Here is a 12297-nt window from a genome sequence, read left to right as displayed (position 1 = left end):
GAAGTAAATGGGGACAAGATGGTGGAATTTGGGTGGTACCTTATGTACTTCTTCTTCCTCGTCCTCCATTTTTTGGGGCGGTGATGGCACAAAGTAGTTAGAGTAGATTGGACCGAAGTAGAATGTCACTTCTGGTGTGGGCACTGGGCATTGGCACAAAATAGTAAATAACTAGTACGTAATTATCTGTATAAATGTTAGGGGACATCCCATCGGGAGGCAGTTGCCTCGTGTCCCAGCTGCTGTGCGGACCTCGGCTGGGGAGCAGAGAAAATTTTGAGATATCAAATAATAAACAACACGAGAAACCTGAAAACAAACCTTGAGGACTCTGATTTTTACACGGATGTGACTCGGGGCTTTTTAGAGGGCCAAGGACTTTAAACCACCTAAAGCTCGGGGGAGGAAACCCCCCCGACAATGCTTCTAGATCCAAAACACAGTCGGTCTCTTCCTCGATCACCCCCAAAAGAAACAAGGAAGTAATCAGAATGCCGTGGCAGCATTTCTGTAACAAAGACCAATTTAACTGCTGACAGCCTTCTGACAGAGAAATAATGATGGAAAGGAATAAAGAAATAGAATCGAGTTTTAAACTCTCATTAAGTTTTAATAAAATGAAACAAAAACGCTCTGGAAAGGTTGGTGGTGTAAGAGTGGAGAGTGGGCTGATCAGGTGTTTGGTGTTGGATGTGATATCAAGGAGCTGACAGTAAGACCACCATAACTGAGGGGAAATCTGTGATTTTTCACTGTGTGACAATTTGAATTTAATCGTAACTGTCCACCTCACAGGGAAATTATGATCAGGCAAGGGGGCAAGCCTGGTTATCACTATGCATCTGCACTTGCATGACACAAAGCAAGAACAAAAATGATGAAACCTAAGAAACAAATGGCATACAAATAAAAGTACAATTCATGAATAATGAATACCACACAGTTTTCCAGCCACAATTATAAAATAGTCTACTTTCTTTGCCATTTTAATTTAGTAAATTTTTATAAGGTTCCATATGCTAAGGAATCATTCCAGTTTATTATATTTCAACATAAGTCTCCTTTAAATAAATTTGAAATTCATGAGAGCAGAATGTACATAATGATTGACATCAGCAATAATTCACATCACTCTTTTCCAGCAGCAGGGAATGCTGCCAGTACAACTGTTACCTGCAAGTTCTGGGGAGCAGCTTTGTTACTCTTTCTCTAATATTAGAAGCCCTAATAGTTAGTGAAGGTAAACTCTTTAGATTTAGGTTTTACCAGTATTTCACAAGTAGCAGGAAGGATGTGAGTGTTCTGGAGATGGAATCAGCGCTACACAGTGCCTCTCGCTCACTGACAACCCACACAGCGCCTGGGGAACTGACCATCCCTTCTCTTAGACCTCAATTACAACTCTCCCACAGAAACAACAGATCCTGTTCCTAAGTACCTCTTCATTCATGCGGGTTCTTCCAGCACGTTTTAGTGACGCCTCAAAGCGAAAGCTGCATGTTTCTCGCTGCAGGGATTTGGAGCGATAGTTCCTAGGACACCTGGCAGCCTTCCCAGCGGCGGCGCGAACTGCGCTCCTCACCTGAGGGCCTGCGTTTGCCACCCACCGCCACCGCCGTGCCGGCCAATTTAGCTGCTTTTACACGCCACTTCTAAAAGACGAAAACAAACGTTCAACAAACAGCTGACGTTTAACAACCCTATTGCATTATTTCGCATTACTGCTGTGCCCGCTGGAGCCTCGGCCACGTCGCAATCCACTCGTGGCACTGCGAGGCGCGGCTCTCCCGGGCACTGCTCCCCCCGGGCGGCTCCCAGGGGAGGCGTCTGAGGGCAGGGGCCGTGCTGAGCAGCGCGGTGGGAGCAGTGGCCCCGCTTTAGCCAGCCCCGCTGTCATTCCCAGACATTCCCAGACATTCCCTGACTCGCATTCCCCGGCTCCAGGCGCTCCGGGCGCGCGGCACAGCCCACTGCCGGCGGCGGGGGCGGCGGCTGGAACACACCAACCCTCCCGGAGCAGGGGGGGAACGGCCGCGCGGTTCCCCGGCTGAAACCCCGGTGGGCGGGGCAACGGTGATGGGCAGGGCGAGGGGCCAATCAGCGAGGCCGCCGCGGCGGGGCGGGGCAGCCGGAAGCGGTGCCGGGCGGAAGCGCCGCGGGGGCGTGAGCGGGGCAGGGCTGGGCTGGGCTGGGAGCGCCGGGGCGGGACGGGGCCGAGCCGGGAGACGGAACGCGGCCGGGAGACGGGGGATACGCAGCCGAGGCACGGAGCTGAGGCGGCGGCCCCGCCGGTGATGCGCACTCCGCAGGGGCTGCCGGCCCGCTGAGGTCGGTGCGAGGAGCGCTGGCGGCGGCGCCGCCGCGGCCATGCCGTGCACCTGCGGGAACTGGCGGCGATGGATCCGGCCGCTCGTGGTGCTGCTCTACATCGTGGGGCTGCTGGTGGTGGTGCCGCTCTGCGTGTGGGAGCTGCAGAAGCTGGAGGTGAGGGGCGCGGCCGGGGGCTCCTCGGGCCCGGCCCCGGGCAGCGATGCGGCGGGGAAATGTCTTACCTCATCAGTGTATAGAAGTCACGATATAGAAATCACGGGGGCCGGGAGGATGGATCCAGGCTCTGCTCAGCGGTGCTGAGCAACAGGACAAGAGGCAATGGGCAGAAACTGGTGCACAGGAAGTTTCACCTGAATATGAGGAAGAACTTTACTGTGCAGTGACCATGCACTGGAACAGATTGTTTAGTGAGGGTGTGGAGTTTGCCCTGCTGAACATATTCAGGAACAGTCTGGACACAGTCCTGTGCTATGTGCTCTGGGATGACTCTGCCTGAGCAGGGAGGTTGGACCAGATGACCCACCCTCTAACCTGGCCCATTCCATGAAAGGAGAGGGTGAAAAAGTGCCATGGTGCTGCTGGACACATTTTTCCTGCTGCTAAAGCCCTAGTGAATTTCTAAGGAACAGGGCAGTGTTTCTTTCTCCTTCTGTTTCCGTAATAGTTGGTGTTTGAACAGTTGGTACAATTCTGAAGAAATTTGAGTTACCAAGAGTCACAGAGTGACAGAAGGGGTCAGGTTGGAAGGGACCACAGCAGGTCACCTGGCCCAATATCTCCAGGAGGGGAGACTCCACACCTCACTAGACAATCTGTTCCAGTGTGTGGTCCCTGCACAGTAAAGAAGTTCTTCCTCATGTTCAGGTAGAACTTGCTGTGCATCAGTTTCTGCCATTGCCTCTTGTTGCTGGGCACCACCAAGAAGAGTCTGGCTCTTCTCAGTAAGTTCATCCTAGAACTTAGATATTGAAACGCAGTACTAATGCTGGCATTCATAAAGGTATTTCTGTCTGTTTTGGGAGAATTTAGGAGGGCATCTCTGTGGATAGAGAAGCTCCTCTTTCATGCTGGTGGTACCGTAACTGGTGTGTGAATTACACACATATGATCATATCGCTTCTCTAACAAGAAGTAAAGTTTTAACCTTAAAATATATGTATTGTTCAATGTGATACAGGTCTGCCCCTGGAGGTAGGCTTTTTCAGGGTATAATTTTCAGGACTTAATGACAGTGAGATCTGTCTTGAATGTGTTTAAAATTTTCAGGTTTGAATTCCTGTTCTGATGCACAGTGCATGTTCAGCATTACAGATGTTTATATCCTAGTTTATGCCAGTAAGTCTGACACTTGCAGGGAAACTGATCAGAAGTAAAACGAGAAAATAACAGGGATGTCGTTGTAAAGTAAGGGATCAGAGAAAAGATTCTCATCAAAGGAAACTGAGAAGAGTCTCCTGTGTTTCTCAGGTCTTGGGACTTGGGATTATTAGTTGTTTTTCAGATAGCTTTGATTTAAAATTTAAACCCTGTGTTTTAGCAGACATTGTGGTTTTATGTATCTACATGCGTATCTATTTCAGTTTGTTAAATGAGAACTAATTGATTACTATTTGGAACTTGATTTTAAAGCTAAAAAGCCTTCAAATCCACAGGTTTTCAGAGACTCTATAATGCATCACTGAATGAGGACAAGTTCCATGCGTAGAGCAAGGAATCTGTTGTGGGTTTCACTAAATAAAGTACTGGGCATTACTCTGTTTTTGTGGAATGTTTTGTGTACTTGTAAATACTTGAAAGTATTAAGACTGAAACTTTGATCTTGCAAGGTCGGAATTCACACCAAGGCATGGTTTATTGCTGGGATATTTCTGCTAATGACTATACCAATATCTCTCTGGGGGATACTACAACACCTAGTCCATTATACTCAACCTGAATTACAGAAGCCAATAATAAGGTAATATTTCCCGTTTTACCTATGCTACAAATACTGGATTTAATTCAGAATTAAATTACTTTCATTAATATAAAATGTTCTTTTGTTGTTTCAACAGGATTCTGTGGATGGTGCCGATTTACAGTTTAGACAGTGTAAGTGTTCCCTTATTGTTACCAGCTCAATCAAATTCTGTTTGTTGTGGGAGTGAGGGAAAACAGTGTCATGGCAGAAACTGTGCTGCATGGAGAGGGTAGTCCTAGAAAGTTCTGGGCATTCCTGTTTATGGAGTATGTCAGAAGCATATTTCTAGTCATATCACATACTTGTCTGGGGATTTGGGGTTGCTTTTGATAACCTTTCTTAACCCTGTCCTTGAGTATCCCTTATGATGGATGTGGAAGGGGTATGACATGAGCCTGCTTTTGGCCCTTCCATCTTAATAGCAGAAGTGGGAAACGAGCTCATCCAAGGATTGCCTCAAAATTCAGTGCTGTACCTTCCTTATCCAAGTCTGGCTTACTACTAGAATTCTTTCCTGAGTTATGCTTAGTGCTACAGGGATTCCTTTTTGGTTCAGGAGACAAAGGATAATATCCTTTGCACGGTACAACAGCATTGTAGATGTTGTATAGATAGTCAGAAACTGAGAGCTCTGACAGTTGGTCCGTAACCACAGTTTCACTAGAAATAAAAAAAAAAAATCTGGTTTTGGTCTGAAACGCAGAGAGTGGGCCGCTACAGGTGGAATCTGAAGTTCTGTGTGTGTTTCTATAGGTGGTTACTGTGGGATTGCTCTCCCCTTATCCCAGTGCTCCCAGCCCTGTTTGATCAGAGCCTGCTGGCTCAAGAGCTTGCTGAACCAGTGTTGTCGTTGGAATCCCTTCTGTCTTTCTCGCACGTAACCTTTTGTGTACCTCTCTTCTTGCAGTGGATAGCTTTGAAATACCCCAAGATTGCAATATATGTGGATACATGTCGAGAATGCTATGAAGCTTATGTCATCTATAACTTTATGGTTTTTCTTTCAAATTACTTAACCAACCGGTACCCAAACCTCGTGTTAATAATAGAAGCGAAAGATCAGCAGAGGCATCTGCCCCCTCTCTGTTGCTGTCCGTCGTGGGCTATGGGAGAGTGAGTATATGATGACATCTTCAAGTTCTAGGCTTTGCAGGCAGACCCAAACATTTTGTTTTCATATTTAGCAGCATAACTTGTGCTGCTTGACGGAGTCACTTTATGGTTTGGGTGTGTTCGATCAGCTTTGAACCTCTGCTGAAAGCAGCTGTGGATGACTGACAAGCTAGAAAACAATCCTGTGAATTAGAGTTGGTAACCAACAGGCATTGATTGACTCAGGGGATGCTGAAGGAAACTTTCTTATTTTTCAAGAATATTAAAAAAAGGTCTCCTGGAATCTGCTTCTTTTGCTATCATAAAATATTTGCCAGAGACCTCATGTGGAATTTGGAGTAGACCAGTTAGCCGGTCTGTTTTTACTTCAGGTGAAGGGCAAAAGGCCTTATGCACCTAAACTGTTTGTTTCTGAATGCTTAAACTGATAAAATCTCTGTTGTAGGAGATTTTGATTTTGATAAAGCTGTTTGGGGTGAGGGGAGGGCAAGGTGGGCTTCAGTGGTCACAGCTTCTTTATACAGTTTGTCATACTAGGCAAAGAGCTTTGGTTCTCTTAAGTGTTTAGGGCAATTATGATTTTTAAGTCTCTTACATTTAGATTCATAGTTTTTCTTAAATCTTCAAACACAGCAAAAATTGCATTCTCTTTTTTTAGTCTAGCCAGAAGCTTTTCATGGCTAAAATCATTCAGTATTTCCTGTAATGTGTCTAAAAATTCAGCTGTTCTGTGTATTTTGTGTATACACATCGTATACTGTAACATCTGAAGTCTTGGATGCAGAAGTTGAAATTACCATAAAATTAAAATTTACCTTAGTAAATCTACTGAGAATAGAAATCTTCCATAAGTGAATTGTATTTAAATCCTTGTACAATGAATTTTGTGTTTCTCTTTCAGAGTTTTATTATTTAGATGTAAACTGGGTGTTTTGCAGTACACTGTTGTCAGACCATTTACTACCATTATTGCTTTGTAAGTACACTGATAAATAATTAATACTGATCTTCAGGATATGATTCTGTGTTACACTGGAAAGTTTTCATGCCCTTTGTATTGGATCAAGGCAGTTTGAAAGCAGACTCTTGTTACATGCTGAATGGGTCCCAACAATTTGAATCAACCTATGATTTCTTTATGACTCCTCTATAGCAACTATTTGCAGAATTGAAATCATAAATACTCAATGCCAGCTTCTGTAATCAGTGGGATAGAATGTGAAGCTCCATTGGGGTGGGAAACACATTTTTGTGATATCTTAATTTTTAGATTCTTTTTTCCTCCTCCCTGTTTTCTTTTTTTTTTCATTGAATTCAGCAACTGAGTATTTTTAAAGGCAGGTTTCATGGAACTTCTAAAATTTTTTAAACTTTGCATTTGACCAGCTTTGACTGTGTGCCTTCATATCATACAGCCTGTGTCTGTAAAGGAACAGCAGACAGTCATGTATAGTGATGCTGAAAGCTTAATTTCATGAGCTTTGCATTGTTGGTCATTACTGTTAATTCTGTAGGACTGTGGAAAAATTTGCTACTCATGATGAATATCCATATAAATATTTCCATTATATATATATATATGCTGTTGGAAACAGATTCTTGTGCAGGCCCCCAGTGGCCATATTTGAGGACCAGAAGAGGTTTTGAAGGTTTGGAATTCTAAGGGTTGACTGATAGAGTGAAGATAAAGCACTTGAGGGAAGTGATCTGTTACTCCATAGTAATTAATTCTAAAAAATTCTTCCAGAATTTGTGAACTAGTGGGAGTGTATGATGAAGGAAACTTCAGCTTCAACAATGCATGGACTTACCTGGTTATACTTAACAACATGTCACAACTAGTGAGTATCAGGAGTACATCTTTCTACTCTTTGAATTCATCAGTATTATGTCATTCATTATCATGAATCTTCTTTGTGAACTGTTGGCAGAGATCGTATTAATTGATACAGGTAGACTATTTTCCATTGTAAGTCAAAATTGCTGTCTGTTAAATGTTATGCATGAAAAACACTGGAAAACCAGATAATTTAATAATTTTACTCGTTTTACTATGAAGCTCCATAAAGCAAGCACCTTTCTACCCCAAGTTATTTGATGGATGAGGTGGTATGGCCCAGGGATTAGAACTTAATACTTGCTCCTCTCTGGTAACAGATGACTCCAGTTGCCCCACAGCTTCCTCCCAGCACTCATACAAAGAACCAATATGTTAAAAATTCTGTGTTTAAAACGGTGGTAACATTCACAGGAGAAAATGAGAATGGTGTGTGCAGGGCTGAGAGTCTGGCCTGCCCAACACCTTCTCTTGTTGGGTCAGCTGTCAGATTAGGTGAGGCTAAGATGTCAGCCCCAAAAATTTAGAATTTCATTTTGGAGTCCATGGGTTGGTTTTACTGCTCTTGGCAACAGCAGCAGGAGTCAGAACAGCAAAACAACTGGGATAATTTGGAAATTCTGTCCTCCTCTTACTGCCACCCCTGTGTTTGATGGGTGACTGTCACAGAAGGAGCTGTAATTGCTTTCCACTGTGTCAACAGTCCCAGCAGCAGCATGAACTTGGAATTTCAGCAATAAAAAACAAAAAAAGAAAGTGCTTTAAAATAGAAAGGCAAAGATTCCATAAAACCAAAGTCTTTTTAAAAAAAAACAGATAGCATTTTAAGGTTGTATCATACTATGATACATATTTTAACTGTAGAGACAGTTCCCTCACAACTCCCTCACAAAATAAGCAAGGATTTGAAAGCTTTCATTCATTTTCTTTTCCTTGTCAGTTTGCCATGTATTGTCTGGTGCTGTTTTATAAAGTACTGCGTGAGGAGCTGAACCCTATCCAGCCTGTTGGCAAGTTCCTCTGTGTGAAGATGGTAGTTTTTGTTTCTTTCTGGTAAGTGGATTTTTTAATCGTTACTTCCTGCTCTCAGGGTGGATGGTAAAAAAGCTAAAAAGGCTGGGTTTGTTACTGAGGTTAGAGGCCTTAAAATATCTACCCATAATCCTAGTGAGGGGAAGAGTAGTAAAAGAGGGCAGTCTTGTTCACTTAAGATTATTTTTTAGACTTGCTTTTTTGTAAGGTAATTCTCAACAATGTAACTCATTTTAGAATCTTTACTTGCAGTTATTTCAAAACTATTTTTTTTTCCTTTTAAAAGGAAAAAGATTTAAAAGGAAAAAAAATTACTTTTTCAAAACCAGTTAGTGTAAGTTAAATAAAAATTCCTGTTTGAGCATTGCTCACACTTGGCTGCTAATGAGAGAGTGTATTTGACTATCAGAGCATTACTTTTTGAGCCACAGCAACCTCCTGAAAGAGAAGCAACCTTTCCTAATGACTGAAACAACAAAGTCTCCTTTGGTTTTCTGCTCTGTTGGTATTTAGGGTCAGGGATGAATGACATCTCTTGTAAAGTTTGTTTCCTCCTCTTAAAATCTAAGTATATAAGCAGAAAAGGTTTTCTTAAGATTCTTTCTTTGTATGCATATGACCAGATTTGCTTGCAGATTTTTGGCACTACTGTTACAATTCTAATACAAATACTTTTTATAATAAATTCTCTTTATAGGCAGGCTGTGCTCATTGCATTGCTGGTGAAAGTTGGTGTTATTTCTGAGAAACACACCTGGGATTGGCAAAGTGTGGAAGCTGTGGCTACAGGCTTACAGGTAGGAGCAGATGGTTATTTCTGGGGAGGAATGGTTATATGTAAGATGACACAGCTGCTCTCAAGGAAATATTATCATACTCACTGTAATTAACACAAGCTTGATTGATAATGATTTATTCTACGCTGGGCTAAGTTTCAGCCAGTGAGCCCATGTGAGTTTTATGCTTAACACTTGTATATCCATGTATTGGGAAGAAGGAATGTGTCCCAGTGAAATATGTCTGGATAGCCTTGCATTTCTTCTTGCAGGTATTCATTGTAGAGCTGCTGCTTGTCAAATTATCTTTTTAAGTCAAATCCTGTGTGTATGGCTCTCTGAAAGCTGCCAAGAATATCCTGTTGGAAAGTAGCTGATTTCAGTATCCCAGGGCAATTGCAGCCTTTCAGTTGTGGAAGAAAGCCAGAACTATTATTCTCCAGTTACGAAGGATTAAGTCAGTGTCTCTGTCATTGCAGGATTTTATCATTTGTGTGGAGATGTTTCTGGCTGCTATTGCACATCACTACAGTTTTTCCTATAAACCTTATGTTCAAGAAGCTGAAGAGGGCTCATGCTTTGACTCCTTCCTTGCAATGTGGGATATTTCTGATCTGAGGGCAGATATCTCCGAACAGGTTCGAAATGTGGGTAAGTAACAGACAAGATTTGTACCATCTATCAATACATCTGTATTTCCAGCTTCACGTCACACTATTGCCCACCTTTACAGTAACCTGAGAACATTCTATTACCACGTCAGTGGCAGCTGCATCCCTAGAGGATTTCATGATTTGACACTTTTTTCTTTCCAGAATTCCTGACTGATTTAGAGTCTAGTTTTTAATTTTTCTTTTTAAAAGAAAAGGTTAGGTAAGTAGGAGAATGTACTTTGTTTTTCTCTTAAATGGAAAGGCATACTTTTTCTTTATTGAAACTAACAATGCCTGTGTAAAACCAATAGAAAACAAAGACTCATAATTTAAGATGACTGTTTCAGAGTTGGTGTGTTCAAAGACTGGTGTTGAAAGGATTAAAAACCTTTTTCATTTTGCATAATTCCAGGGAGGACAGTTTTGGGCCAGCCAAGGAAAATGTTTTTTGCTGAAGATCATGAACAAAACGAGCATACCAGTTTACTGTCTTCATCTACTCAAGACCCAATTTCTGATGCTTCTTCAATGCCATCTTCACCCATGGGTCACTATCAGGGGTTTGGACACACTGTGACCCCTCTCACAACACCGACCACAGCCCCTGCAGTCGATGGGATTTTTAACCCTTCTGCCAGTCAGGATGCTGAGGAGTCACCTGAACTAGAGAACAGCTTAGCAGAGAAAGCTTTGGATAAAAGTTAAACTCGCCTTTTCTTTGAATGTGTCAAGGAGTCATTACGTACCTTCCACACGAGTCCTGTTAACATGTAATATTAAGGATGAAAGTTGAAAAGCTTGGGAAAGTTGCTGCATGGACAGGAAGAGGATATGGTATGGCTGTAATTGACATCTGAATCCAGAATCTGTGATGGATGTGAGCATCTATGAGTACCCCATGGATATGAAACACGCACACTGTAAAGGTTTCTGCATAAATTTAAGCAGCATCTCCTTGAACTGCTAAATGCTTATCATCATATGAAAATTACACTGAATTTCATTAGTGCAAAAGAAACATCTGAAAGTCCCCTGCTCATATAAAAATGAAGTGCAAGTACTACTAGCAATGGGAAAGCCTAATTTCAAGAATGTAATTTGAGGAGAGCAGTAGCAAAAACTGCATTTGTGTTAACTTTGCTTGTCTTAATGATGGTTAACTTCCATACCCAATGCTGAATGGAGTGTGGGTGAAATGACAGCTTCTGTACAGATGCCACCTTCTTCCCATTCCTACATAGCTAAGTAAAGTCCCTTCATGAAGATAATTACTACCAAGCATTAGTGAATAACCTCTACAAAGAAAACATTCCCTGCAGGCCTTGCTATCAAAGTCCATGCCCAGATCATATGGTTGGTGTATCTGTTGTCCTTGAGGCTCATAGTTTGTAAGTCTTTCATGTCTAAGAAGTGACAGCCAGGATGGTAAATTTTAGATTAATAATTTACCTAGACTATTCTTTTCTCTGTTCTAAAATAAGAATAATGGTTACTACCTTAAAATACATGTAGGGGGAATGAATGATACTGAAAAAGAAAACAAAATTATGTCTTTATTTTGGGCTGCAATAAGTTCTTTAACGCTTAAGATTTTTTAAAGCTGTTAAAGCAGGATATCTTGTGTCTGTAGTAATTTGTGTTCTTAAATTTGTGTCTGTATGTGATTGTATTATGCTTCTAGTATAGCCTGGATTCAAATGTAATGGTTGGTTTTTTCTCCCAGAGAAGACCTTTGCTGAGGTAAAACTACGTAACTAGTCTAATACTGGAGTTATACTAGGACTAGATTTCAGCCCAAGAAGCAGTGCACTTGTATCAAAACGTTACTTTGCAGAAACTGACAATATCAGGTATTGTTTTTATCCCATTATCAGATTTTTACTATTATTATTGCATGTTTGCAATCTGACAAAAACAACCAAACCAGTAGAGCACTACTTTTTAAATGACAAGATCTGAAGCTTCTTTTTCAGTTTTGTTAGCATTTCCAGGATAAATGTTTAACTTCTGGCTGTCAGTAAATTCATCTTAAGTGCTTTTTTTGCAGTACTAGTGTGATGTAAATATTGCGCCTTACTCACTAGGCTGCATATTTTATAGCTGAGTATGTACTTGCTGTATCTGAAGTTAGTGAGAAAGTGAAAATCATGATTTTCAATTTGCCAACTCATTGCCTTTGTTGTAAATAAGCAATTAAAGATTTTATTTAAACTGTTCACCTTCTATCGATTTGATTTACTGCTGTAGTAATTTAAGTGTGAATGACACATGACTACAACTGTCCTCGTGGAAGGGGAGGATCTTAAGTAGAACTACTGTAAGGAGTTTGTGTTTCAGTGTTTCATGGCTTATACTGTAAAGGGAACACTTGTTTGGGCTTATGAAGGATCAGAATCTTCTAATCCATGCTTGATCCCAGCTATCACCTTATGCATGTCATAGCTTTGCTCTAAAAGGAAACAACTTGTACAGGTTCACAGTGCGTGGGGACCTCAGTGCCCTCTGCAGCCACTACCAGAAATAACCTGATTTCCTGCATGTGTACAGGCAGAAAGGGGCAGGGGCAGGAGGAGTAATATCTGAGGGAGCAGGGCT

General features: G+C 41.9%; 1 protein-coding gene across 1 annotated transcript; it reads left to right on the top strand.

Moving 5' to 3' along the window:
• Positions 1 to 2172: 2172 nt before the first annotated feature.
• On the top strand, positions 2173 to 11918 carry TMEM184C (transmembrane protein 184C). Its single transcript, XM_066318065.1, has 10 exons — positions 2173 to 2484; positions 4158 to 4288; positions 4386 to 4422; positions 5199 to 5404; positions 6306 to 6380; positions 7152 to 7245; positions 8182 to 8294; positions 8971 to 9070; positions 9529 to 9700; positions 10115 to 11918. Exons 1-10 carry the CDS (start codon positions 2368 to 2370, stop codon positions 10405 to 10407), a joined length of 1338 nt encoding a protein of 445 aa, XP_066174162.1. The 5' UTR covers positions 2173 to 2367; the 3' UTR covers positions 10408 to 11918.
• Positions 11919 to 12297: the final 379 nt, after the last annotated feature.

The sequence above is a fragment of the Sylvia atricapilla genome, chromosome 4 (assembly GCF_009819655.1).
Source record: "Sylvia atricapilla isolate bSylAtr1 chromosome 4, bSylAtr1.pri, whole genome shotgun sequence".
Classification (NCBI taxonomy): Eukaryota; Metazoa; Chordata; class Aves; order Passeriformes; family Sylviidae; genus Sylvia; species Sylvia atricapilla.
Note: the sequence above shows the minus strand (reverse complement) of the source record. Positions and strands in the feature narration are given on the sequence as shown.